This window comes from Enhydra lutris, unplaced genomic scaffold (assembly GCF_002288905.1).
Source record: "Enhydra lutris kenyoni isolate GAN:26980312 unplaced genomic scaffold, ASM228890v2 scaffoldscaffold7, whole genome shotgun sequence".
NCBI lineage: Eukaryota > Metazoa > Chordata > Mammalia > Carnivora > Mustelidae > Enhydra > Enhydra lutris.
This window is the reverse complement of record NW_019154091.1, coordinates 23,872,794-23,898,141: the sequence shown is the minus strand read 5'-3', so window position 1 is coordinate 23,898,141 and position 25,348 is coordinate 23,872,794. Positions and strand designations below refer to the sequence as shown.

Sequence of the window (25,348 nt, the reverse complement as noted above, 5' to 3'; positions counted from 1 at the left end):
AAATGCAATTAAAGTTAAGTGAAATAAAATTTAAATTAAAACCAAAATTGGGTGCCTGGTTGTCTTAGTTTGTAGAGCATGCAACTTTTATTCTCAGGGTCATGAGTTCAAGCCCTACGTTGGGTTGGAACACACACACACACACACACACACACACACACACATTAATACCAGAATCATGCTACATAATCTTAATATTCAAGTCCTTTTTCAAAAATTTACAAAATGTCATATAATCTGTAGAAGCAAAGATCATTAAAAATAGGCACTGTGCATTTAAGACAGGGTAGATGGTTCTTCATTATATATTTACTTTCTGGCCTAGTGTTTGATAGATTGTCCACACCAATAATGAAATTGCTCAGGATGATTAATACCTAAGGTTAGGGGGAAAAAATGGACTCGAGAGACAAAGTATTCTTTACATTTGGAGTAGGAAAGATTAGAGAGCGATACATATGGCCTCAAGTGAATGGTGAGGAGTCTTTGCAAGAGTGTGGGAAGTGATGATTTGGACAAAGAGTCCAGGAGCTGGAATGCCACTCCATGGGTGAGGTGAGGGGAAAACTAGGCAGGCATCATTATGGAGAAGACCTAGTATTTTCTCAAAATTGGCTAACCTGTTCCCTTCCCCTGCCTTCCTTCCCTCCTCAAGGACAAACTCTGTGCCTTTTGCTTTTTTTTTTTTTTTAAGATTTTATTTATTTATTTGACAGACAGAGATCACAAGTAGGCAGAGAGGCAGGCAGAGAGAGAGAGAGGGAAGCAGGCTCCCTGCTGAGCAGAGAGCCCGATGTGGGACTCCATCCCAGGACCCTGAGATCATGACCTGAGCCAAAGGCAGCGGCTTAACCCACTGAGCCACCCAGGCACCCTGCCTTTTGCTTTTTAGTGTTGCTTACAATACCCAACAGAGCACTGCTCAGTCAGTGTTGGCTGGTTTGATTTGATCATGGGTGCCATGGTTTATGGCCTTGGTTATTTTTCTATATAAAGAAACCACAGGGGAAAGAAATCAGAAAATACTGGAGTTCACACAATAAGCCCTATCCATTCTTTTCCTATCAGCTTACCTCAAGGTCTTTATCTGTTCATCTAAAAATTTCCTATCCACAGTGTGAAAATAAAGAGATTTCATTATAGTCCACGCTAATAATTTGTGGCTATAAATTTAAACAGATATATGCAGTTGTAAGTGAAAATATCAATATAATTTTCATTCCAGTAAAATCTGAAACTTGAATTAAGGGGTACATTTTACAGCTGCATATCGAGGAAGTGTATCACTGGGATGGGTAGGATTCCATGTGCTAGATTTGAAAATATTGATGGTGATTACTTGTTCCATCTGGCTTACGGCCACAATAAATACCGTGGACAGCTTAGGTGTATTCTTTTCTCAGTCAGGAAGTTCTCTCTCAAAGAACTGGGAAAGTTAAACGCAGTATTAATATAAAGTGACATTTATGCATGTATTTGAAGTTTATTCATGTTTACTTAAAACTGGTAATCCCTTCACAGGGAATATATTATTGTTAATATATGTGACATGGACTAGAATTTTAATATATTGGCCAGCACTAAGAAGTTTTCTCCTTTGCACCTAAAATCAAAACTTTTTTTTAAATTAAATATTTATATTTTCTTAAAAACAAAAAAATGAAGGCATTTTTAGAGTTCTTTTATATTTGCCTATCAAGGCCATCACACACAACTGTACGACTCTGAGTGTGTCATTTATATGGATGATGTAAGGGCGGCTATAAAGGCTATAAGCCAGGCTATTTTTGGAGTCCAAGTAGGAGACACTAATACTATAATTTTCTTGAGGTTTCCTTCTGCTCCTGATTTTCACTATATTTTAGTCTGACTTCTTTTTTGTGTTTATCTAGCATCTATATTTTATTTTAAATGATCTCATCAAATGTTTGGTAACCTCTAACTCTGTTTTTATCAAGTATAAGACAGTATAAAGCTGTGCTCTTACAAACACACAATTCTTATTGTCCTCTAGAATTCATTATAGGTTATCCACAGGCCAGCTGGTTGATTGATGGGTCACTTTGAACTTGAATGTCTGTTGGTCTCAGGGATGATCACTGTTGTCAGAGAAAGATTTCCATTTCTGTCTGGATTGAGGTTAGGGGGTATATAATCCTGCATTTCTGAAAAGGGGAAGACAGTTGCTGAAGTCGCAACATCAGCATGCATAATTTCATTTAACCTTCTGTTTTCATTCCTATGCCCCCACACTCCTGTCTGCCTAGAAGCTCAAATCTGGCTTTTCCCTGGCCTACATTTACTGGCTCTTCAGAGCATGATGGGGAGGCAAGTAGTCCTACACCTCTTGACTCTGATTCACCCCACCTTTTGTTTGGTCTGATGACAGCACTTTCTGCGCTCCACTGGAGTTCTCCGGGAAAATCTGTTGACATGGCCCTGCTCTCTCCCTCCGCGGCTCCTGTGGGTTTACTCTTTCTTTATTCCTCTTTGCTAAATCATTTATCATTCTTTCATCTGTTTTCCATATTCACGTATTGTGGTCATGGGAAATAGAGTTTGAGTTTTGTTTTCTTCTTCTTGCTGTATTGAAAGAGATTTTCTAGAAAACACAGGGCAGAAAAGTATTTTCTATCCTTCTAGAAAGTTGAAGTCTTCCTCTAGCCTCTTAAGTAAGCTCCTTTTGTGTGGGTTTTCTCTGCTCTCTACCAGCCTTTCTAGTTGCACCAGAGCTACAGTTTAGAAATATGAGGCACCTGGGTGTCTCAGTGGGTTAAAGCCTCTGCCTTTGGCTCAGGTCATGATCCCAGGGTCCTGGGATTGAACCCCACATTGGGCTCTCTGCTCAGCAGGGAGCCTGCTTCCCCCACCTTCTCTCTGCCTGCCTCTCTGCCTACTTGTGATCTCTCTCTGTCAAATAAATAAAATCTTAAAAAAAAAAAAAAAGAAATACAGCCATAGCTGTCATGTTTATAGTCCCTACATATAAATAAGCTAAAGTTCACCTAAAAGCATTGATACAGCCATCTTAACTTTATATATAACCCCTCTCCTCACACACTGAGTCCTAGTCTCTTACTCCTAGTCTTTCCATGTGCCTCTTCCCCATGCTCCGACCAAATGGAATTATTCTATATTCAATGAATTCAGTATGCTGTTTCATACCTCTGACCTTTTTATGTTCTGTTATCCCTGTATCTGCTGATGGAATATGCTTTCCCCTTCTTTCTGCTTATCAAAGCCCATCTTTTTATGTGGCTTTCCTCAGTCTTCATTCTTCTGGAGCCTTCACAGCTGCACCTTTCTTTTTCCTTTTTTTTCTTTCTCCCCCCCACCCCCCACTCCTTTTGGCTACTTTTCTTTAAACCAATTCGCTTTTAAAAAGAATAAATTGGCTTTGTTAGTCATCATACAGTACATCATTAATTATTGACTAACATAGTATAAAAAAAAGAGAAAGAAAAGAAACAAACAATTAAAAAAAATAAGTTGGCTTCATAAGGAAATTTCCTTTCTGAAAGTAAGTGGGAGCTCTTAGGTGAGTTTTAGGTATGAAGGTAAATTACTTGATCAGATTTGCATTTTAAAGCAATCACTAGATATACTGTATAGAATAGTTTAAGGTTTAGCCTGCCTACACTCAGACTGTTTTTAGGACTGGTAAAGCAATTTGGGTGAGAGATGATGAAAAGCTGAACCAGGGTGATTAGAGCAGTAATGGAGCAGAAGGGTCAAAAGGTAATAAGGAGATAAAATTAACAGAACTGTGTCAGAGATTAGATGTGAGAAATAAAGAAAAAGTTAAGGGAAATTATCAAAATCAATTTTATGTTTACTTTAGAATTTGCCTACCTTCATAGACCATTCACTAATTTTCTGGAGTTGTTGACTCATTAATAGTCAATTTTAAACAAACCTTTCAACTTGAAAATTCTTTTTCTAATATAAAGTTTTATTTCTTACAGAGTCCCCAAAAGATTTAGATGGAAAAATAAATGCTTTTCCAATATTTATTTGTTGCCATAATTAAAATTTATAAATTTAATGAACCTCTACGAAGTTGTTTTATGCATTTTATTTGATTTATTTAAACTAAAAAAAAAAAAAACCTTGATTTTTTTTAAAACAACTTTTATCATTGAGGTATAGTTGACATGCAATGTTATATGAGTTCCAGGTATATAGCATAGTGATTAGACACATCTATGCATTACTCAGTGTTCACCACCGTAAGTATAGTTACCACACAATATTATTACAATATTACTGATTGTATTACCTATGCTACACTTTGCATCTCTGTGACTAATTTATTTTATAACTTGAAGTTTGTACTTCTTAATCCCCTTCACCTATTTCACCCACCACCCAACCTTCTCTCCTCTTGCAACCTCCAGTTTATTCTTTGTGAGTTTCTGTTGGTTTGTTCATTTGTTCTGTTCTTTTAGATTTCACGTATTAGTGAAATCATATGATATTTGTCTTTCTCTGTCTGACTCATTTCACTTAGCATAATACCCCCTATATCTACCCATGTTGTCTCAAATGGCAAAATCTCATACTCTTTTTATGGCTGAATAATATTCCACATCTTCTTTATCCATGCATCCACCCATCAATCGAAACATAGATTGCTTCCATATTTTGGCTATTGTAAATAATGCTGCAATAAACTTAGGGATACATATATCTTTTCAAATTAGTGTTTTCATTTTCTTTGAGTAATAAACCAGTAGTGGAATTACTGGATCATATGGTATTGGCTCTAATTTTTTGAGACACCTCTATTCTATTTTCCACAGTGATTGTAACAACTTACATTCTCTCCAGTTGTGAATGAAAGGTCCCTTTTCTCCACATCTTTGCCAACATGTTATTTCTTGTGGATTTGATATTGGCCATTCTGATGGGTGTGAGGTGATGTTTCATTGTGCTTTTGATTTGCATTTCTCTGATGTTGACCTATTTTCATGTGTCTGTTGGCCATCTATATGTTTTCTTTGGAGAAATGTCTAGTCAGGTCTTCCACCCAATTTTTTAATCAGTTTTTCTTTTATGTTGAGTTGTGCAAGTTCTTTATATGTTTTGAATATTAACCCCTCATCAGACACTAATTTGCAAATATCTTTTCCTATTGATTAGGCTGACTTTTTATTTTATTGATTTCTTTCACTGAGCAGAAGCTTTTTATCTTTGTTGTAATCCTAATAGTTTATTTTTGTTTTTGTTCCCTGTGCCTGAAAAGACATATCCATAAATATGTTGTTAAGGACAGTGGTGCAGAGATTATTGTCAATGCTTTCTTCCAGGAGTTTTATGGTTTCAGGTCTCACTGTTAGGTCTCTAAACCATTTTGAGTTTACTTTTGTATATGATGTCAGAAGGTGGTTCACTTTCCTTGTTCTGCATGTAGCTGTCCAGTTTTCCCAGCACCATTTATTGAAGAGACTGCCTTTTCCCCATTATATATTCCTACCTCCTTTGTCATAAGTTAATTGACCATATAAACATGGGTGTATTTCTGGGCATTGTGTCCTGTTCTCTTGATCTATGTGTATTATTTTGTCCTAGTACTATACTGTTTTGATGACTGTAGTTTTGTAGCATATCTTGAAATCTGGAATTGGGATACCTCCAGCTTTGTTCTTCTTTCTCAAGATTGCTTTGACTTTTTAGGGTATTTTGTGGTCCTATACAAATTTAGGATTATCGAATTTAGTTGTATGAAAAATACTGTTGATATTTTGATACGGATTACCCTGAATCCATAGATTGCTTTGGGTAGCAAAGGCATTTTAACAATACTAATTCTTCCAGTTGATGAGTGTAGTATATCGTTCCATTTGTTTGTGTCTTCTTCAATTTATTTGCAGTTTTCAGAGTATAAGTCTTTCATCTCCTTGGTTAAATTTATTCTTAGATATTTTATTCCTTTCATTGCAATTATATATAAGACTGAGAAACTCCATAAAAAAAACAGCATTTTCCTTGATGTAAAAATGAAATAAACCAGCTGAGTTCAACCATTTACTTGATGAATCTATTACATATATTGTAACCATGTCAGTGTGACCAAAAACATTGAATGAGTTCCCTTCTTAGTAATATCACATAGTCTTTAGTATTGAGATATCTATAAGGGTCATGAGATTAGACTCCATGGATCTCTTGTTCATACCAGTTCTGTAACAGCATCTAAAGTTTCAGTCTGTGATTGACTTTTTAAAACTAACTAAAAATAGAATGTTTCATGTCTAAATTCCATGTTGTAATTTCTCAACCTCCTTTATCCAGTATTGCATGCATTCATGAATTTTTGAGTCCTAAAACTGAGATGTACAAAATTACAGCTTTTAAAAGTAATAAATGTATAAATTCACCTCCCAAACATCTCTTTATGTGCAGTAGCAGAAAATTTATTGCTCTCAGTGCAAAATAATTCAGTCGCTTCTGATTTGAAGTTCAGTCTTAGAGGAAAACATTCACTCAGTTCCAGATTCTTCACCTTCCTTTGTTCATCTTTTCTCCCTGGAATGATTGGTTCTGGGAGGGTTGGTAAGCAGGGTTACTAATTATCATGGCGCCAGGATGGGACATCTTGCCATGGATACTAGTACCCACCAACACCCGTCTGGTGAGTGCTGAAACTTACAATACCTGTCAGACTCGCATTGTAACCGTCCTCACATCTCCCCCCACCTCTTCTAACTACTTTCTTGTATTAGAACTATGCATCCTTCCTGTCTTATTTCAAGTGCTCTCTAGGATAACTAGATTCCTCTTTGATAATTCCCTACGGTTCTCAGGAGATTAGAAATAAAATGGACGCTTTTCTATATTGTTTTGGTAGACCTTGTCTACCGAAGTCCCTTCTCAGGTCCAAATGATACTATGAAACTCAGCCGAGACAGTTGGCCTGTTAGGTAAGCTCTCAGGACCTTGCCTTCCTTCAATTCTCTTACCACTATAAGTTTTCATCTTTGTGGGAAAAATACTTATGTCACGGTTACACTTCCCTAATCTACCATTTATTTGTCAATTTTATGTACTTAGTCTTATACAGCTTTTGAAGATATAGAAGCCTGGTTATTGCCGTTGAATTCATTGGTTTTCAACACAATTCTGTTGTGGGTTAAAATATCTTATATGACTTCTCAAAGCCAATAGTTTGAACATATCAGAGAGCAGTGCTTTGTAGGAATATATAGCTACTGCTTGAATGTTGGGGAAAAAACTAGTTGTGTAAGTAGGTGCAGGAATAAAGCTAGCTCAGCTAACATTTAAAAATCAATTGATGACATTTATAATATTTTCAATCAGGTTATAATTTTGTGTCTTTCTATTAAAGTAGACTCTTAGATGAGGTCCTCTTTTCCTCTAGTACTACTTTATACTTTCTGATCATTTAACACTCATTAAAGATACTGTATTTCTTTGAAACATTTTTATACCTAAGAGTAGTGCATGTAATAACAAAAAGTCATAATTACTTTTCTATAACTGTTAGGTTACTTATAATATACTCATCAAATACCAAATTAAATATTGGTGTAAAACTTCAGGGGCAGTGTGCTGTGATATACAAAGGCTATGTGTCACATTATAGTAAACAAAATAATACTTTAAACAAATGCTTAAGACTCTGTGGAGAATCAAAGTAGATGTTCTTCTGATGTTTTTTTGCTGTGACAAGTTCACTGGACAGAAGCAATATGGATACATTTATTTCCTTCTATTTGAACCAATTACCTTATAATGAGAAATAAGCACTGTAGGAGAAATATTATAAGAGCAAATGACTAAACTAAGAGATCCTTACGTCTTGCAGCAGTTTTCCTTAGTTAGGTTAACTATATTTGGGCAGGTAACTAAGATTTAAGGATTTGAAAATTGTAATAGCTCATAATAATCTCGTTATAATATAATATAGTATATATTAAAATAGAGAATAATAATATTCAGCATTTGACAAATACTTGTTAAGTGAAAGGCTGTGTTCCAAAAGTATAAATTCATTCAATCCACACAATAATCCCATTTGTGGGTAATACTATGATTGCCATTTTACAGATGACAAAAGCTCTGACACTGAGAGAAAACAATGTTCAGTCAGTGCCCACATGGACATTAAGTGACAGAGCAGAAATTCCAACAATATAGAATGTTCCTCAAAGGATACATATATTGCATAATAGGTCCTAAAATTCATGCTGATTCATATGAAATATAAATTATGCCTCCATACCTTTGATTTTTATCATATTTAATTATGGTAAATGAATTAATATATATATGATTTTACCTGAACTTCTAAGTATTGTTTGATAAGTCTAATCTCATTAATTTTTCAGAATTTCCTAAAATATATTTACCAGATGAGATGACATTTATAGTTACAATATTGGAGTTAAAAAGGTGAGGAAAACTGGCTTCAGATGTTTAGTGATAAATTTTGTTTAAAGTTTCAGCCAGGCCTTGATGACTAAATATTAATTTATGATTAATTTGATATTGTGCCCAATTATATCAATTTGTTCACTAAAAACCTATAGTTGTTACTTTATAGGATAATCCTACAGAAATCATTACCACTCATTTTGTAGCTCATTTCAAGTGAGGCTAAGGGATTAAATATTGTGATTTGTGTATGTGTTGGGGTGGGGGGCAATGAACCAAAGGCAACTTTGGAGTTCAGATCAAAAATCTGGACATGATTTTACCATTCTGTTGTATTTATTTTAAGAGTTAATTCTAATATAACAGTTGACAAGGTTGTTTGTAACCTCTCTTATCAGAGTTGTACAATAATTTTACTGATAAGTTTTGCATATATTTATATACTCTCTGCCCTTTGCTTGAAGACTATCTTCATTAAAGATATACCTCATGTTTCCACTTTTTTCACCAATTTATATATATAAGGTTTTCAACAACAAAAACAAGTTTAAATATTATATTAAAATATATTTATAAGTTACTTTGTAATTGTTTCATATTTCATCTAGGTTATAACATCTTTTTGAAAGGTACTAATTTGCTTGAAGGGGCTTAAGTATCTTTTACACATACTAAGAAAGAATAAGTACAAGGTCTTTTTTAAATGGAGATTTATTTTCAGTTTATTTATATAGTCTGAATTGATTTTGCTGGTTGCAACTGAAGTCAGTGATTATGGTCTGAGCAATGCTTCACATATTAAAGATGCGAGAAAAGTCAAAGCACTTAGGCTTGGGAATCCTCTGGAAGAAATCCTGGGCCAAGTAAAAAACATTTCATGAGCTAAATCAGAGGCTTTTCCAGTCAGTCTTGAAGCCAATCAGCTAGTTTCCCATCTGTTTTCTCACCTAAGTTCCAGAAGTAATTTAGATAGAGGCTAAGATACTGGTGGAATGCATTAGGAGAATGAAAATATTCTTATTTTCATTTCTAATACATTCCATTCTGTGTGTATTTGAGTAAGTGTTTTGTGCACGATTTAGTTCCTTCGTAAAACAGAGTACTTGCAACATAGAAACTGGTGGCTGTGGATTACAATGGGGGCGTTGCAGACCTAAATGAGAACACTGCTACCTTGGGATTAGATTCATGCCTCTGAGTTTGGATGGCAGACAGATCGGTGGCCACAGTGAATCAGAAAGAAGGAGGAGTCAGAGACATGAGTGGTGTCAGAAGCAAGGAGTCTGGGTTGGCAGGATGGTGGCTCAGGGGTTGAGTGTCTGCCTTTAGCTTGGATCATAACCCGAGGGTCCTGGGATCAAGCCCCATGTGGGGCTTCCTGCACACTGGGGAGTCTGCTTCTCTCTCTCTCTCTCTCTCTCTCTCTGATAAATAAGTACAATCTTAAAAAAAAAAATAAAAAAAGAAAGAAAGAATCAAGGAGTCCATTTTCTTTCAATCTTCTGCCAATCCTCTCAAATTTTTTTTTTAAGATTTTTTTATGTATTTATTTGACAGAGAAAGAGATCACAGGCAGGCAGAGAGGCAGACAGAGAGAGAGGAGGAAGCAGGCTCCCCGCTGAGCAGAGAGCCCGATGTGGGGCTCGATCCCAGACCCTGAGATCATGACCTGAGCCTAAGGCAAAGGCCTAACCCACTGAGCCACCCAGGCATCCCTCCTCTCAAATTTTTTAAAGTCTATAAAACAATACCCTTAATAAATACTTGCTGGAAAGCCACCGTGGCTAATACAACTAGATGCCATAATGACGATAATAAGAGCAGACATTTCTTCAGGTCTAACTCTGTGAAGGGGACTTTACAAGTGCTATCTTATTTAGTCCTGACACAGCCCCACAATGTAAGAAATATTATCACGCTTATTTTGCAGATGGGGAAATTAAGGTTTAGAAAGGATATGAAACTTGTCCAACATCTTGGGTTGGTGGGTGGGCAGAGGGCGGTAAGAGGTCTGCTAGGCCTAAAGCCAGGTGTACTGTCTCCAGAACTCATGTTCTTCATCTTTGTGGGATGCTTTAAAGTCAGCTGGTCCTTATAACTTACTGCCTATGGGGATAAGGGCACAAATCGAGTCTGACTCAATCTGAAATTTGTAGTAGAAGGCCAACAGTTAATGCTATCATTTGAATGATATATCGATAAGGGGAAAGTCCTCAACGTTTTGGATTCTGAGCAGTATATCCTTGTAAAAATATATTTTTCTAGTGCAAAATAGAAAATACAAGTAGAATAAAATTTTGGGGAAAATGATCCCCAAGTAAGAGTATCTAAGAACCATGTTTTTGTTTTCTAATTTGGCAGACATATACGCAAGTAACTTTTCTCCACTAATATCTTTGATATAAAGAGGATCATGAATGTAGGGAAAGGAGGTATAATATTGCTGCGCATATTTTTTTCTTATCCGGTTGGATGCTTCCAATTATTTATAGTCTTTTAGGAAATTTAATCACCACTACATTGCATTAAGATGCCACTTTATATTTTCTAAACTAAGGAAGTACTTTCTCTGACTTCTAAGTTTTATTTTGGAATGTTGTACCTAGGATCCATTAAAAAAAAAAAAAAACTTAACAGTCCCACTATTAGGTTTTGGTCCTATAAAATTACTAGGGTGTTAAGTGTGCAAAGCTACATTTTAAGGATGTCACTTACAACTTTAGATTCGATAGGAACATATTTAAACAAATTAAATATCTTTCAACAAGAGGATTGATATTATGTCCAATATAACATCAAAAATATTGAAGTACATATAGGTAAAATGGCTGTAGCAGTGTTATTAAAATATCATTATGTAAAAAGTTGAGAAGCACAGAATGATATGTGAAATTTGAGCCATCTTTGGTTAAAAATCCTGTCGTGTGTTTCTGTATGTGAAGGTGTGTAACGTGGTGTCATGTGGTAAATTGTGTAGTCATGGAACAAAATTCTAGAATTTTTCATATCAAAGTATTCAAAAATGAGTAGGGGTTGCAAGTTGTGGGGAAACTTTTACTTCTTAGTTTCTACACTTCTGATTTATTTTGTTTCATGTTTACAAAAGCATGTATTGGTCTTGTTAAAAACAAAAAGTAATAATTTTTTTAATAATTTGCTTGGCATTCAGTGCTTATGACTAAAAAATTCAATTTATCTTTCCAGTCTAATTTGTCCTAATATAAGACTTGCTACCTTAACTATAAATTTTTCAACCGTGTCTTTGATTCCTTTGCCACTCTGCCTTTCTTTATCTGGTCACTTCTCTGGGGAAGGCCCTTCGCTTCACTCCTTTTTTTTTTCCTCCTTAAAGATTTATTTATTTATTTGAGAGAGAGAAAGAACTGGCAGGCATGCAGGAACCTTGGTGCGGGGGAGAGGCAGAGGGAGAGAATCTTCAGGTAGACTCCCTGCTGAGCTCAGAGCCTGAGTAGGGGTTCCATCTCAGGACCCTGAGTTCAGGACATGGCTGAACCCAAGAGTTGGAAACTTAACCGATTGAGCCAACCAGGTGCCACTTCCCTTCACTTCTTGTGTCCAGGTTCCACTATGTTCCCACTTCATGTTTCTGTAGCACATTTTTATACGTATATTTCTCAATCAGGTCCTCTCCTCTATTGTCATTTCAGATACTGTGTTCTTCTTAGTCTGCCTTTTTATAAACTTACTAATATATTTATAGGAGCCACTCATAAAGCTGAAACATCTTAATGCTTATTTAATTCCAGCTTTTCTCTATGTCCTAATTTACCATGGAAGAGTCACCTCTACTTTGCCATACTGCCAACCTTGTAATTTATAACCCACTCCTCGATTCTATTTTGTAATTTTTATGTAATAACTGTATTTGCTTCCTCTCTTTTCTTATATAAACACATTTTAAGAGGCTTAAATGGGAGATGACAGTCCAAGTAAAATATCTTTGGCATTTGCGATTATTTCATAGCGTGGTGCCAAAATATTGTCACATACAGTATCTCACATGACAAATCCAATAAAGTCTTGGAGAAACAGAAATGTTCATAATAGGTTCCTGTATAAATCAGTCCAGGTGGTTTCCTTTTACAAGGACAGGCAGGATTATTTTCAGTATGACAGCACCAAGGAAAAGAGTGAAAACCCAACTGATTTGCAAACAGGAGTTTCCTCAGTAGTCATCCGGGAAGGGAGTTTTGCTGTGTCACAAGTGACGAGTCCCTGGTTTTGAAAGAGAGTGAATCATCCTCCTTTGAAACAAGAGATAAGTGGGAGAGAGAGCTGTATAAAATTATTTTACAACTATTTCCTTTTGAGCTATGACTTCTTAAACTGGAATGTGATCCAGAATAGCTTCCCTTTGAATCCAACATTTGTCTTAAGCATTTTTATTGTCTCTATTTTCTCTCACACCATCGCACTTCTTCTCTCCCTCTGTTCAACAGATTTATACTGACTGGGCCAACCACTACCTAGCAAAATCGGGCCACAAGCGGCTGATCAAGGATTTGCAACAAGACATTGCAGATGGAGTCCTGCTAGCTGAAATCATCCAGATCATCGGTAAGACCTGCCCTCTGGGGAGAACCGTGGAAGTCTCTGCCCCCACCCGCCTTGGTGAAACACAATTTCAGTTGAATGCATAGGAACTCTGTCCATGAGTCTCTGAGATCCACGTAGCTCTCCCAGGGTTTAATTAAAAATGTTTATGTGAGAGTGTTGGAAAAAAGAAGTTTGGCTATACTTTTAAATGGCTAGAACTATATCTTTACATACACTGAACTGTCAGAAACGAGCGCTTCATTAAACCATATGTCTCCCATGTGCGCATTTTGTTAGTTAGAGCGACTCATATACTCGGAGATTCCTTGAAACTGTATCCTGATCCAGCAGGGACAATTGTGAAAGGTTTCATGTCAGCAGTCATTTGGCACGGGCTAAAGAATTAGCAGCAACTTCCTTCTCACTCACTTTTTTTTTTTTTTTGCCTGATTTGTGCATATGGAATTGGCAGCAGCTCACAAGCGTGTCCTCTCGTACATGGCTTGGGAGACAGAGTGAATGTAGCAGCAGCATTGTGCTTGTTTTGTTGTTTTGTTTTGTTTTGTTTTGTTTTTCTTAGTCTCCTTTTTTTGTGTTTCACTTCATTGCTTAAGCATGTCATTCTTTTTTTCTCTCTTTTATTTTATTTCTTGGCTTTAGCAAATGAAAAAGTTGAAGATATCAATGGATGTCCTAGGAGTCAATCTCAGATGGTAAGAATCATATTTATTCTAAAATATAATGCTCATCTTCACTTCCGGTTAAACTACCTTTATAAATGGACTAGAAATTTCTTTGGCATGCCTTCCTGCTTAAGAAATCATTTGATCACATTCTGTCATATGTATTTCTTTGGATGCAATTTATGAACAAGTGATAGATAGCATCAGCACAGTTGAATATGTGTAACTCCTGAATAACTTATCTCCAGGTGTTTTCTCAGATCTTGACTTTTTGTTGTTGTTCTGGTATCTGAATAATTTAACTCTGGTTTTGCTGGCAGTGAATCCCATTTCCAATTTTAAGTGGAGCCTTTTTGTCTGAACAACTGGTTTGAAGAACAGAACTTGCCATGTGCATCTTAAAATATATATAAATGGTATTTTCTTTGTTCATAACAGAGTCCTGTGTTAACACATGGACTCTTAAGCACTTTTGGAAATAGCTCCAAAGGCATGCTGCTGGAAGTTTTCTGAGGAGTGACTGATCATGAGATATGATTCATAGCATTTTCCAGAAAGCTGTTGATCTAGAGGTGTGTGTCTTCCCCAGCCCTCTTTTTATCTTTACCAAATGGTAAAGCTTAAAATTTTGTAATTAAAAAAAAAATAGATGGATAAAATGCTAAGAGAAAAACTCACTGCTCTCTAAATTAAATAGCCACAACTTAATTTTATAGGAAAACCTGAAGTACGAATGCCTTCATTAAAATTATATCAGTGGATATAATCAGGAGTGATATCCAAAATCCATAAGATGAGGCTTCCTTCAAGACTCTTTTTAGCACCAAATAGGCATTTTAAGCGAATTGATGAATGTTCTTAATTGTCAGAGATTGGAAGAGTAAAAAAAAAAAAAGAAAAGAAAAGTGAACTCTTTTGGTGTGCTGACTTACTTTTCTTAAGGTCAGAATACTGAAATCCAAAATAATAAAAGGAATGTATTCTTGAAGAGTGACTAACTAGCACATCTGGTGTCTGTGTGTGATTAATAAATGCTCTAAGAAACTACTACAATGTCATAAATTCTGTGTAACTTATGAAAAAAATCGCCATAAAAAACAATTTTCTGTAAAATACTTCAGCTTTAAGGAAATTCCTGATCTAATTATTCTGGGTGCATTTGTGACTCTCTGGAAATTAATTATAGTTTTACTGAAAGTAATTGTAACACCTTCAGACCCTCCTAAAATAATCACTGTGTGATACTGTAAAAGAGATGTAACCTCTCTGAGTCTCAGCTTTCTCATCTGTATAATGAGCCTTAATTAGGATATGATAATGACATATAACCATGGACATTCTTTACTACCTAAACTGATATGGAAATACATAATAGTGCTGTTACAAACTCTATTAGGATGCATTCATGAATTAACACCTGCTTAAAGATTTTTAGGACTTTAGCTTAAAGAGCTCTGTAGTCCCTGAGTATCATATATTATGTTTCTTAAACTCAACACTGGGTTTTTCTTTCATTATTTCAATTGTAAAGAAGTTCTAGATACTAAAACACATCTTCTGTGCTGTCATTCCAATTTGATTCTGATTACAGAGAGTCCAGTAAACAACCATGACAGAAGGCGGCTGGGGTGGGGAAAGAGCATCTCCAAAACTCATAACTATGGATAGGACTTTAGTTCCTAGATATTTATCTGAAACATCTGTCCCAAAGATCTGTAAATCTGTGAAAATATTCTCATAAGTATTAGGCTATGTTAATTTTTTATTGCATCCTACTCCTTATTAGCTCCCAAATGTCAAATAACATCTAGTGTTTGTGTTATGTTAATATTTCTGCTTTTGATTTGAAAAAATAAAACACATAAAAACCAAAGCCTAAGAAATGTAAATGCTGTGAAAAAGGTAGTTTTTCTAGCCACATAGTATTAGTCAGAATCTCATTGAATTTTGAGTAGAGAGTGACTTGTATCCTCTCATTTTTTACATTAAAAAAAACAAACAAACTCATTTTTTTCTGATGTGGTTGAATTTTGAATCTGAAATTGGCATGCCCTCCATGTGTTTATTCAGAATAATACATATGACAAAAATGTAGCTTTTTTGGTTGAATTATTTTTGCCTCTGTTCTTAAGAACTGGCATTGGTACTATATTATTAATGAATAAAAACAAATAGCATGGAGGACAAGGGGAGTTAGAGAGAAGGGAGTTGGAGGAAATTGGAAGGGGAGGTGAATCATGAGAGACTATGGACTCTGAAAAACAATCTGAGGGGTTTGAAGCAGCGGGGGGTGGGAGGTTGGGGGAACCAGGTGGTGGGTAATAGAGAGGGCACAGATTGCATGGAGCACTGGGTGTGGTGCAAAAACAAGGAATACTGTTATGCTGAAAAAAAAATAAAATTAAAAAAAAAATTCCAGGTTTTAACTGAGATGAGGAAGTAGAGGAAAGAGCATGAGAAAGCATGGCTAGGCTTATGAATTTGATATATCTATTCCAAACAGGATGTTGCCTGCTTCTATATTGTTTAACAACCAAAACGGTGAGTTCTGTCCTTACTCACAGAACTCCTTTCACTACGCCCTTTTCTATTTCTCATCTTCTGTGATCTTTGCTTGCTGTTTGTGTTTAATAACAAAAGGTAAGGTAAAACTAGGTGTGCTACCGTTTCTAGTCACAAATTGTCTTTGTTTTTAAATTTCAAATTTGATAATCTTTATTGGACTGTTCTAAGCCTTTAAGAATATAAGTTCTCTCGTGGCATGGATCCATAATACATTGATAAATATTCTGATGAATAACAACCAGGTAATCCATACTGAGCCAATATTTGCTGAGCACCTGAGGGACAAGATGTAGGGATATTTGAGATCAGAGGGACAAATATTGAAATAAATAATACCAACAATGTTGCAGAAGCAAAAACAAAAAGTACTACGAAGGGAGTGAGCTTGGTGCATACCTGCAACAGATAGAAGACTGCTGTGGTTTGAGGACAGTGAGGTGTTTGGATGGAATGATGGAAGCCTGATCATCTAGGGCCAAAGTAAGGAGTTTGTATGTTATTCTAAGTTGGTTGGGGAGCATTTGGAAGACTTTTAGAGCTGGGCCGAAGCATGATCTGATGTTAATATTTAAAAACAGATCACCCTAGGTGCTTTCTGGGAATTGTAGAGTATGTGTTTTAGTCTCCATTTGGATGTGGGAGGTGAAGAATATAGGAAGTATAAAATGATCCCACATATATGGCCTGATAAGTTTTGTTAGACATGATTACTATAGAGGGAGAACACAACTAAAGGTAGAAAGGGGAGGATGACAAATTCAAATTTTGAAAGTAGACTTTGATCTATCCACTGGGACATCAAGCAGAAAGGTGACTTCAGGCAATTAGGTGTGTGTTCCTAGGGGTGACAAGCAAGGTATTAGAATATACCTGGTACACAGGTAATGACTGAAGCCATGAAAAAGGATGAGATCTCAACAGAAGGCCTGTATAAAATCAGGAGGGAAGAAATTTGAGGTTCTCACATTGGGGAATACCAATATATATGTGATGAGCAAAGGTGTAGAGTCAAGAAAAGGAAAGATTGCTGAGAGAATGAGCCCATCTTTAAGAGGGTGGATCCACAGATGTGGTTTGTGGATCCTTAGGGTAGCTATGGTAACTTAAACTGGAGTATTTGGACTAACCCAGGGAGATGGGGCAAAGTAAGATGAGGAGAAAGTGGCAGATATTGTCAAATGCTACTTAGCCAACTAGTTTGTGTGTTGGAACGAAGAAGTTGGTTCTAGCAATTGGACAGACATTAATGACCTTTATGCAAATGTCTTCTATAGGGTAACCATGTATTAAAAAGTAATAGAGGTAGACCTATCCACTGAGCCTTGAATAATCTTTCTAGGAGTTTTCCTATTGAAGAGAAAAATTATATATGTATACACACGCACTCACATATGTATATATATATGTACAAATATATATATTTGTTTGTTTGAGAGGAAGGAAGAGTGAAGGGAGTTTTGGGAAGGAGGGAAGTTGGTAGAGAAAGAGGAAGGAGCAAGGAGAGAGGAGGACCCAGGGATTGGGGAGACAAGAGATGATGCTAAATCCTAAAGGAAATGGCAAAGGAAGAGATTTGAAGTCTGTGTAGAAGATTGGAAAAGAAGGGATACATTTTCCTTTGTTGATACAATGGGATATGATTGTGTGAAGTGTGGATATCTGAAAATGGATTAAACAGAAATTGAAGGAATTCATCAATAAGATAACTTCAAAGTCCTAGAGAATAATAATATGCTTTTTTATGGGATTCTCTATATTACCTTATAATATAAAGAAAAATTCAATTATATCTCGAAATAGGTGAAAAAAATTTAACAATAAACCTTTCGAGTTACATAGGCTAATGAACACATATTTAAGAGAAATATGAACTTGCCTTGTACCAATTTATTAGCATAATTATTGAGAGATTTGATTCACGTTCATTCTAAGTCTCAAAGTCATGGTTATGTTTCTTAATAAACTTGAGACTAAACTCATCCTAAAAAACGGAACTCAGTTTAAAGGAGCTTATTCAACACTATATTTAACCTTATCCAGAGTTGAAGTTACTGATATGGGTCGCACCTGTTGAGTAATTTCTAGGTGGGTGGTATCAGAATTCAAAATATATGCAGCATGCCACACTTTGGTGAGATTACACAAGGAAATAAATTAGTAAACTATAAATACTAGGAATGTCCAGAATGCCCAGTAGATTAAAAATAGCAGAAAAATGCCCAACATGTATTTGAAATGCAGAGGTACAAGTGCTAGGTTCTTAGACAAAAATGTAAGACATGTAGGGGAAAAGTTGTTGGGAAGACAAATTTTCCTTTATTTTAAAATAGACCATTACATTGAAGGAGCTTCACAAATGCATAGAGGGATTAGGAAATTTGATGATGTGAAGTAAACCAAGATTTTGATCATACCGTAGAGCTGAGGATCTAACAAATGGGGTTCACAACTCGTCCTTCCTTCTTACTGGCTCCTTCCGTGACCTCACTGTAATAGCTCAGTTATGTTTCAGCCACAACTTTCAGTCTTACTTTCCAACATATCACGTTGTTTAAAATTTGCTGATAAGAGGATTTGGGGAAATCTTATGCCTCTTACCCTTTTTTATTCCTTGAAGGTAGAAAATTTGGTTTAATTCTCCATTTCCAAGTCCCACGGGATTGTGACTTCCAGAATAATACAATTATGGAGTTTATAGATATTTTCATTCCATTTCAATAATTTTATGCTTATCTGTACAGTGAAACTGTTCTTCCTAGTAAAAGTATTTTATGCTTTTATTAGTATTCTGTCCTTTAAAGTTTTAATTCTTTTAGCTACTGCTTGTAATTGCTTCTCTTTTAAAGGATCTATTTAAGTAAGATGGGAAGATGAGGTTTCTGACCAAATAGGGAAGAGATAAAATATTGGAATGCTCTTAAAGGTTTAATAAAATCTTATAAATGGCACACTGCAGGATTCTAGCATTATGACTCAGAGGAGTGGAATATTGCTAAGTTAGTCCATTCACATGATCCCCTGCCATTTTTGAAACTGTTCGTCTTCTGGAATGGCTAGAAAAAGATAGCTTAATGAAGACGAATGCTTTACTACAAATATAGCTCTGATCTCTAATGAAATGGCTAAATAGAAATTTCTACTTTGTAGTTTTCATCATAATTTCATTATTTTCATATGAGTTCAAACTTTGGAATAATAAGCATACACTACTATACTAAACATAATAAAAGCTTATTATCTGGAATAATAAGCATAAAGCGATATTCTAATATATCTTAAGTATAAATTTGCCATTTATACTTAAGTTATTAGAATATCACCTTAATGATTTTTAAAACTGAATTTGTCTCTAGAAGTTGCTCTGTATTACTAAAAAAGTTCAAATAAAATAATTGAAATGATATGGAAACATTAAAAGAAGTATGTTAAGTTGGAAGGACAATGATCACTGGAATTCTTTTTTTTTTTTTTTAAAGATTTTATTTATTTATTTGACAGAGATCACAAGTAGGCAGAGAGGCAGGCAGAGAGAGAGAGAGAGAGAAAGCAGGCTCCCTGCTGAGCAGAGACCCGATGTGGGGCTCAATCCCAGGACCCTGGGATCATGATCTGAGCCAAAGGCAGAGGCTTTAACCCTCTGAGCCACCCAGGCACCCCGGTCACTGGAATTCTAATTCCAATTCTAATTCAGACTATGTGACCCATTCAGTGAATGCTCCATCTCTGCTTATTTCTGCATTGAGGAAATTAGACCAATGGAACTCTGACTTGCTAGATTGATTTAACAAAACACCAATGACCATGGTTTCTGTTCATTATTTTATCTTAAGATATGTTTGGGTTTTCACTCTCTATAGCTTTATAAAAGTATCTTTATAGTCAGTAGAATAAGATATTTCTTAAAATGTATTAAGTCTAATTTACAAAGAAAAACAAAAGTATCATGGGAATCATATTTTTATTGGAGTTGTCTGGTTTACCATTAAGATATTAAATAAATGTTGAAAATACAAGAATGTTTTTCTACATTACTTTAACTTACAGAATAAATAGTTTAAATGTGTTCATGAGTATCAATATTTATATTGGTTCATGCCATTATTAGGACAGATAGACATTGAAAGGAAGTAACTAGTTTTGAATTAGATTCAGAATCTGTGTAATTTTTTTCTTTTTTCTTTTTGGAGAGAATATGTATATTTTTTCTTTTATTTGAGGAAAAATAGTAAGTTTTATATATGCATGTCTAGTAACCATTGTGAGCCATAGTTAATATTCCAACTATATATTGGATTTCTTAAACATTTCTTTATCCATTTTTTAAAATTTTATTTATTTATTTTAGAGAGAAAGAGAGAGGAAGGGGGAGCAGGAGCAGAGGGGAAGAGAAGAGGGAGGGAGAGAATCTCTAGCAGACTCCCCACTGAGCACTGAGGCCCAGGTCAAGGCTCCTCAAAGGGCTGATCTCAGGACCCTGGGATCACAAGCTGAGCCAAAATTAAGAGTTGGATGCTAAGCTGACTGAGCCATCCAGGCGCCCCATCCTGATATTTTTAACTTAATTGCTGTAAATTGTTTCCCACCACTAGGTCATATCCCAGTAAACACAAAGTGCAATCATACCTATTATTACAAAGTATATTTTGTAATAATCCTTTCATAAATGTAGTTTTTATTACCTTCAATAACTTAATCTCTTTTAAAAGGGCTTACTGTTCCATATTTTTCAGTCTCTTTTTTGAAATTTCATAGAAAATGACCACATATAACACTCAGTGATAAAATATATAACAGAACAATTTTGAAAAACTGTAATTTGGCAGATAATATACTAAGATATGAGGCCATTTTAAATAGGAACTAAGACATTCTTAGTTTAAAAACTTATGACAAATAATGCACAAATTACTTCTATAAAAAGAGAAAAAGGAAATGAAATAGGAGAGTCTTGTTCATTTGATCTCAGTATAATCACTTGAAAAGTTTATCTTGGATGAGATAAATTATTTGAAAAATCAGTAGAAATGTCCAAGCTAGTTACTTTATGACATTATATTTAAATGATTTTAATATAAATTGAGTCAAACTGACTCATCCAAGTAGATTCAGATAAAAATTCATGAAATACCCTTGAAAAATCATATTGATTTATATTAGCCGTGTTTCAAATGTAACAAAAAATATTTTGAAATCATATCATAGAAACCAAATTGTAGAGCACTCAACAATATCAGCTTCACTTATTTAACCACTTTAATGATTGAATGTCAGCCATGTATGTCTGGTGTTGTGCTGAATGATTTGCTTGCATTTTTCATTTAGCATCACAGCAAACCTACAAAGGAACAGGGTCTCACTGAACAGGTTCAGGAAGAACCAGTATTGGTTCTCATGTCTCTTTGAGTCTAGACCAAGTTGCTTTTAAACTTATTAATAAATAAGCTTGACAAAAGAAGTCAAGTCTCTGGATTTTTACCCTCTCTTCTACCTCCCTCTCCTCTCCCCCCCCCTCCTCTTCTTACTCCTCTCTCCCACTTCCTTCTTCTTCATCTTCCTTTTTTTTTTTTTTTTAAGATTTTATTTATTTGAGGGGTGCCTGGGTGGCTTAGTGGGTTAAGCCTCTGCCTTCGGTTCAGGTCATGATCTCAGGGTCCTGGGATCGAGCTCCTCATGAGGCTCTCTGCTCAGCGGGGAGCCTGCTTCCCCCTCTCTCTCTGCCTGCTTCTCTGCCTACTTGTGATCTCTCTCTCTGCGTGTCCAATAAATAAATAAAATCTTTAAAGAAAAAAAAAGAAAAAGAAAAAAAATTTTATTTATTTGAGAGAGAGACAGAAAGAGAGACAAAACAAGAGCGAGGGGGAGGGGCAGAGGGAGAGGGAGAAGATTCCCCACTGAGCAGGGATTTCCCCAATTTGGGATTCCATCCCAGGACTCTGAGATCATGACCTGAGCTGAAGGCAGATGCTTAACCGACTGAACCACCCAGATGCCCCCCTACTTCCTTCTTCTTTGATATTTTGGTTCCTCTCCCTTCCTTCTCCCACCCATGCAATATATATTATTTTTTAAAAATACTATATACTGTTTTTTCCTATCTATGGATATAAACTTTGGTTAGATTGGGCAGGGTGTGGGTGTGTGAGATAAATAATAGTGTATAGATTTTGTGATGAAATTTGCATTTGCCAAAATAATTTCATCACAAAATAGCAAATTGGCAAATATGTAACTTTAGTCCTCTATATAAATAAACGTTATTTAAGTTCAGGCCAAATTTATAACTTCATAGTAAAAGAGTAAGATTCTTTGTCTTATTCTCTGAAACAAACTGAAAAGCAGGAATTCATTAAAACCCAAAGAGTATATCTTCAAGTCAATGAATATTGATGTAATTTTTTATAATTTAATATTGATAATATATTATATTAGTAATTATAGCTTATTAAGGTTAAATATCTATAATTCACAAAAAATATTAAACAATGTTCATTATTCTCTAATTACCAAGTCAGTTAAAATAGAATAGTAGAATTTAAACAAAAATAACTTTTATCTGATAAAATACTAATGACTTTCCATATCTATATCTATATCCATACTTACATATGTATATATATACACACAAACATCTATCTCTATTGTATATATCCATCTATTTAAACATACACACATAGATTCTGTTACAGCATAGATGTGTTTATATAAAGCATTTCTAGTATCATATATATTAGATATATCTACATATGCATAAGTATAAACACATACATATACACACATGCCTAGTATAAACACCTTTAATCCTCATATATTATGTGGAAAATATTATTAATCCTATTTCATAGATAAGGAAGCTGAGGCTTCAGGGGAATAAAAACTTTCTCAATGTCTTACATTGTATAAATTACATAAGTAGGAGGTAAACCCCATTTTACTTGTCTGCAAAACTTTCAATTATTATACTCTACTGCTTAATTAATAAAGTAACTCCTTGCAACTAACCACAGACCAATTCAGCACAAAAACAAATGGCAAAGTGAAACAAAATTACTGTCTCCCTCCTCTCCCTATCCCACAACACAAAGTAACTTGAGACGGAAAAGGAAAATACGTGGCTTAGTATAACAATGACATTAAATTGCATGTCTTATCCCCTCCCCAAAGGCTTAACAAATCAAAATCCAGAGCACAAGTTCTGGAAATCTGCATGCTCACAGATCCCAGCTAACTCTGTCTTGTTAAACTTGTGTTATCTACTGCTTTTTGATTAGATAATTATATTCATTACCTGTGGTTGGTGTTGCAAATTACCAAACAATTGGGGGCTTAAAACAAAAGAAATTTAAATTTGCACAGTTCCAGAGGCCAGAAGTCTGAAATCAGTGCCACAGGACCAAAATCAAAAGTATTCTCAGTTCGGGACGCCTGGGTGGCTCAGTTGGTTGAGCAGCTGCCTTCGGCTCGGGTCATGCTCCTAGCGTCCTGGGATCGAGTCCCACATCGGGCTCCTTGCTCGGCGGGGAGCCTGCTTCTCCCTCTGCCTCTGCCTGCCTTTCTGTCTGCCTGTGCTCGCTTTCTCTCCCTCTCTCTCTGACAAATAAATAATAAAAAACAATCTTTAAAAAAAAAAAAATTAAAAAAAAAAAAAAAAGTATTCTCAGTTCTGCGCTCCCTTCAGAGACCCTGGGAGAAATTCATTCCTTGCCTGTTGTAGCTTCTGGCGACTGCCAATATTCTTTGGCTTGTGGCCACATCAGTCATTCTATATGTTAATAAGCCAGGGTTAAAAGTGCATTGGATATTTGAGATTTAATTTGGAAGAATTTAATCTTGAACTTAGAGAGTGTGTATAGAACAAGTAGATCTTGTATACTATTTCTGTCTTTACCTTCCCACTATACAGTTTTGCCTTTACACTCAGCCAAATATTTATTGAGCCCCTATTTTGGCTAAGTACTGTATCAGAGCTGCTTTTCAATCATGCAGAAAGCTTGATTCAGAGGCTCAAAATGTCTGTCAGAATGTCTAAATTACAATGGTAGGAAGCTTAGTGTGGTGGAGAGAGCAAGCTCACTGGAGACTGACAAGGTTGAATTTGAAGTCTGGCTCTGCTACTTAATTGTGTAAGTTTATAAAAAGTATGTTATGAAGAAAAATTATATAAAAATTTACCAGAGATGATGGTGAAGATGAAAAAAATTTTGCATTTGGGCTTAAAACTCTGCATGAACTCCCTGTGCTAGGTTGTTTAGAAGTAGAGGGAAAAGTAGCTTCCCAACCATTCTCCCTGCTTCCATTCTTGACACGTAGTATAGGGTTTTTCCAAATGCAGCTTGTTCACCTACTATCTTGTGAAGGTAATGTGTTAGGAATGGCTTTGTTAAACAAATACATTAAAGTATAATTTTGAAAAGTCAGAGAGCACTGCAGATAGTATGAGTAGAAATCGATGTGTGAAACTTTAAGACTATCGATAAATCTGTGTATGAACTCTGTGATTATATAAAAGAGATGTCTTCCAAGCATCACTGACCATTTCTTCTTTTGCATAAAATACACCATTAGCTACCTGGGCTTTGAGATCAAGCCCAGACTCCTACCAGGGCCTGAAGGATGTTCCCCAGCCAGCCTCTATGGGATAGATTCTGTCTTCTTGTCTCCTGCCACTAGATTCTCCAAACTTCAAGATTCTTGTTCCTAGCATCCCTTCTGGTGATCTCACTTCCCACTTTGGATCTTGAAACTGATTGAAGGTTTCACCTTTTGGAGTAGCCTTTTTTCACATTGGTAAACAATGAAGGCGTGAAGAAAGATTCAGGTGAAGTTCACCCTCAGCATTCTGAATTCTTGGCTGGTCCCTTAACTTGGGATGTTTCTCAACCATCTCCAGTTCACATAGTGCTCCTTCCCTGGATTCACCTCATGCCACATCCTCTTATTTCGTAACCTTTCAGGGACTAGCTCAAGCTTCCTTTTAAAGAGAAAAATGTGGGGGTTAATAACATGCACTCTGGTTTTGATATATTTGCTCTGTGTGACTTTGAGCATGTCAATTTAATTCTCTGATCAACATCTTCTTCATTATAAAAAGGTATAGTAATGGCAACCTCAGATGAAAATATCTTTGTAACTATGTTAGATAAGTCTTA

General features: G+C 35.5%; 1 protein-coding gene across 2 annotated transcripts in view; it reads left to right on the top strand.

Moving 5' to 3' along the window:
- LOC111142108 (neuron navigator 3) overlaps positions 1-25,348 on the top strand; it is a 387,056-nt gene that overhangs the window by 101,846 nt on the left and 259,862 nt on the right. For both annotated transcript variants that reach the window (XM_022495074.1, XM_022495073.1), the window contains exons 2-3: positions 12,858-12,975; positions 13,615-13,667. In XM_022495074.1, the coding sequence (XP_022350782.1) occupies positions 12,858-12,975; positions 13,615-13,667 (171 nt within the window). The remainder of the gene's footprint in view (positions 1-12,857; positions 12,976-13,614; positions 13,668-25,348) is intronic.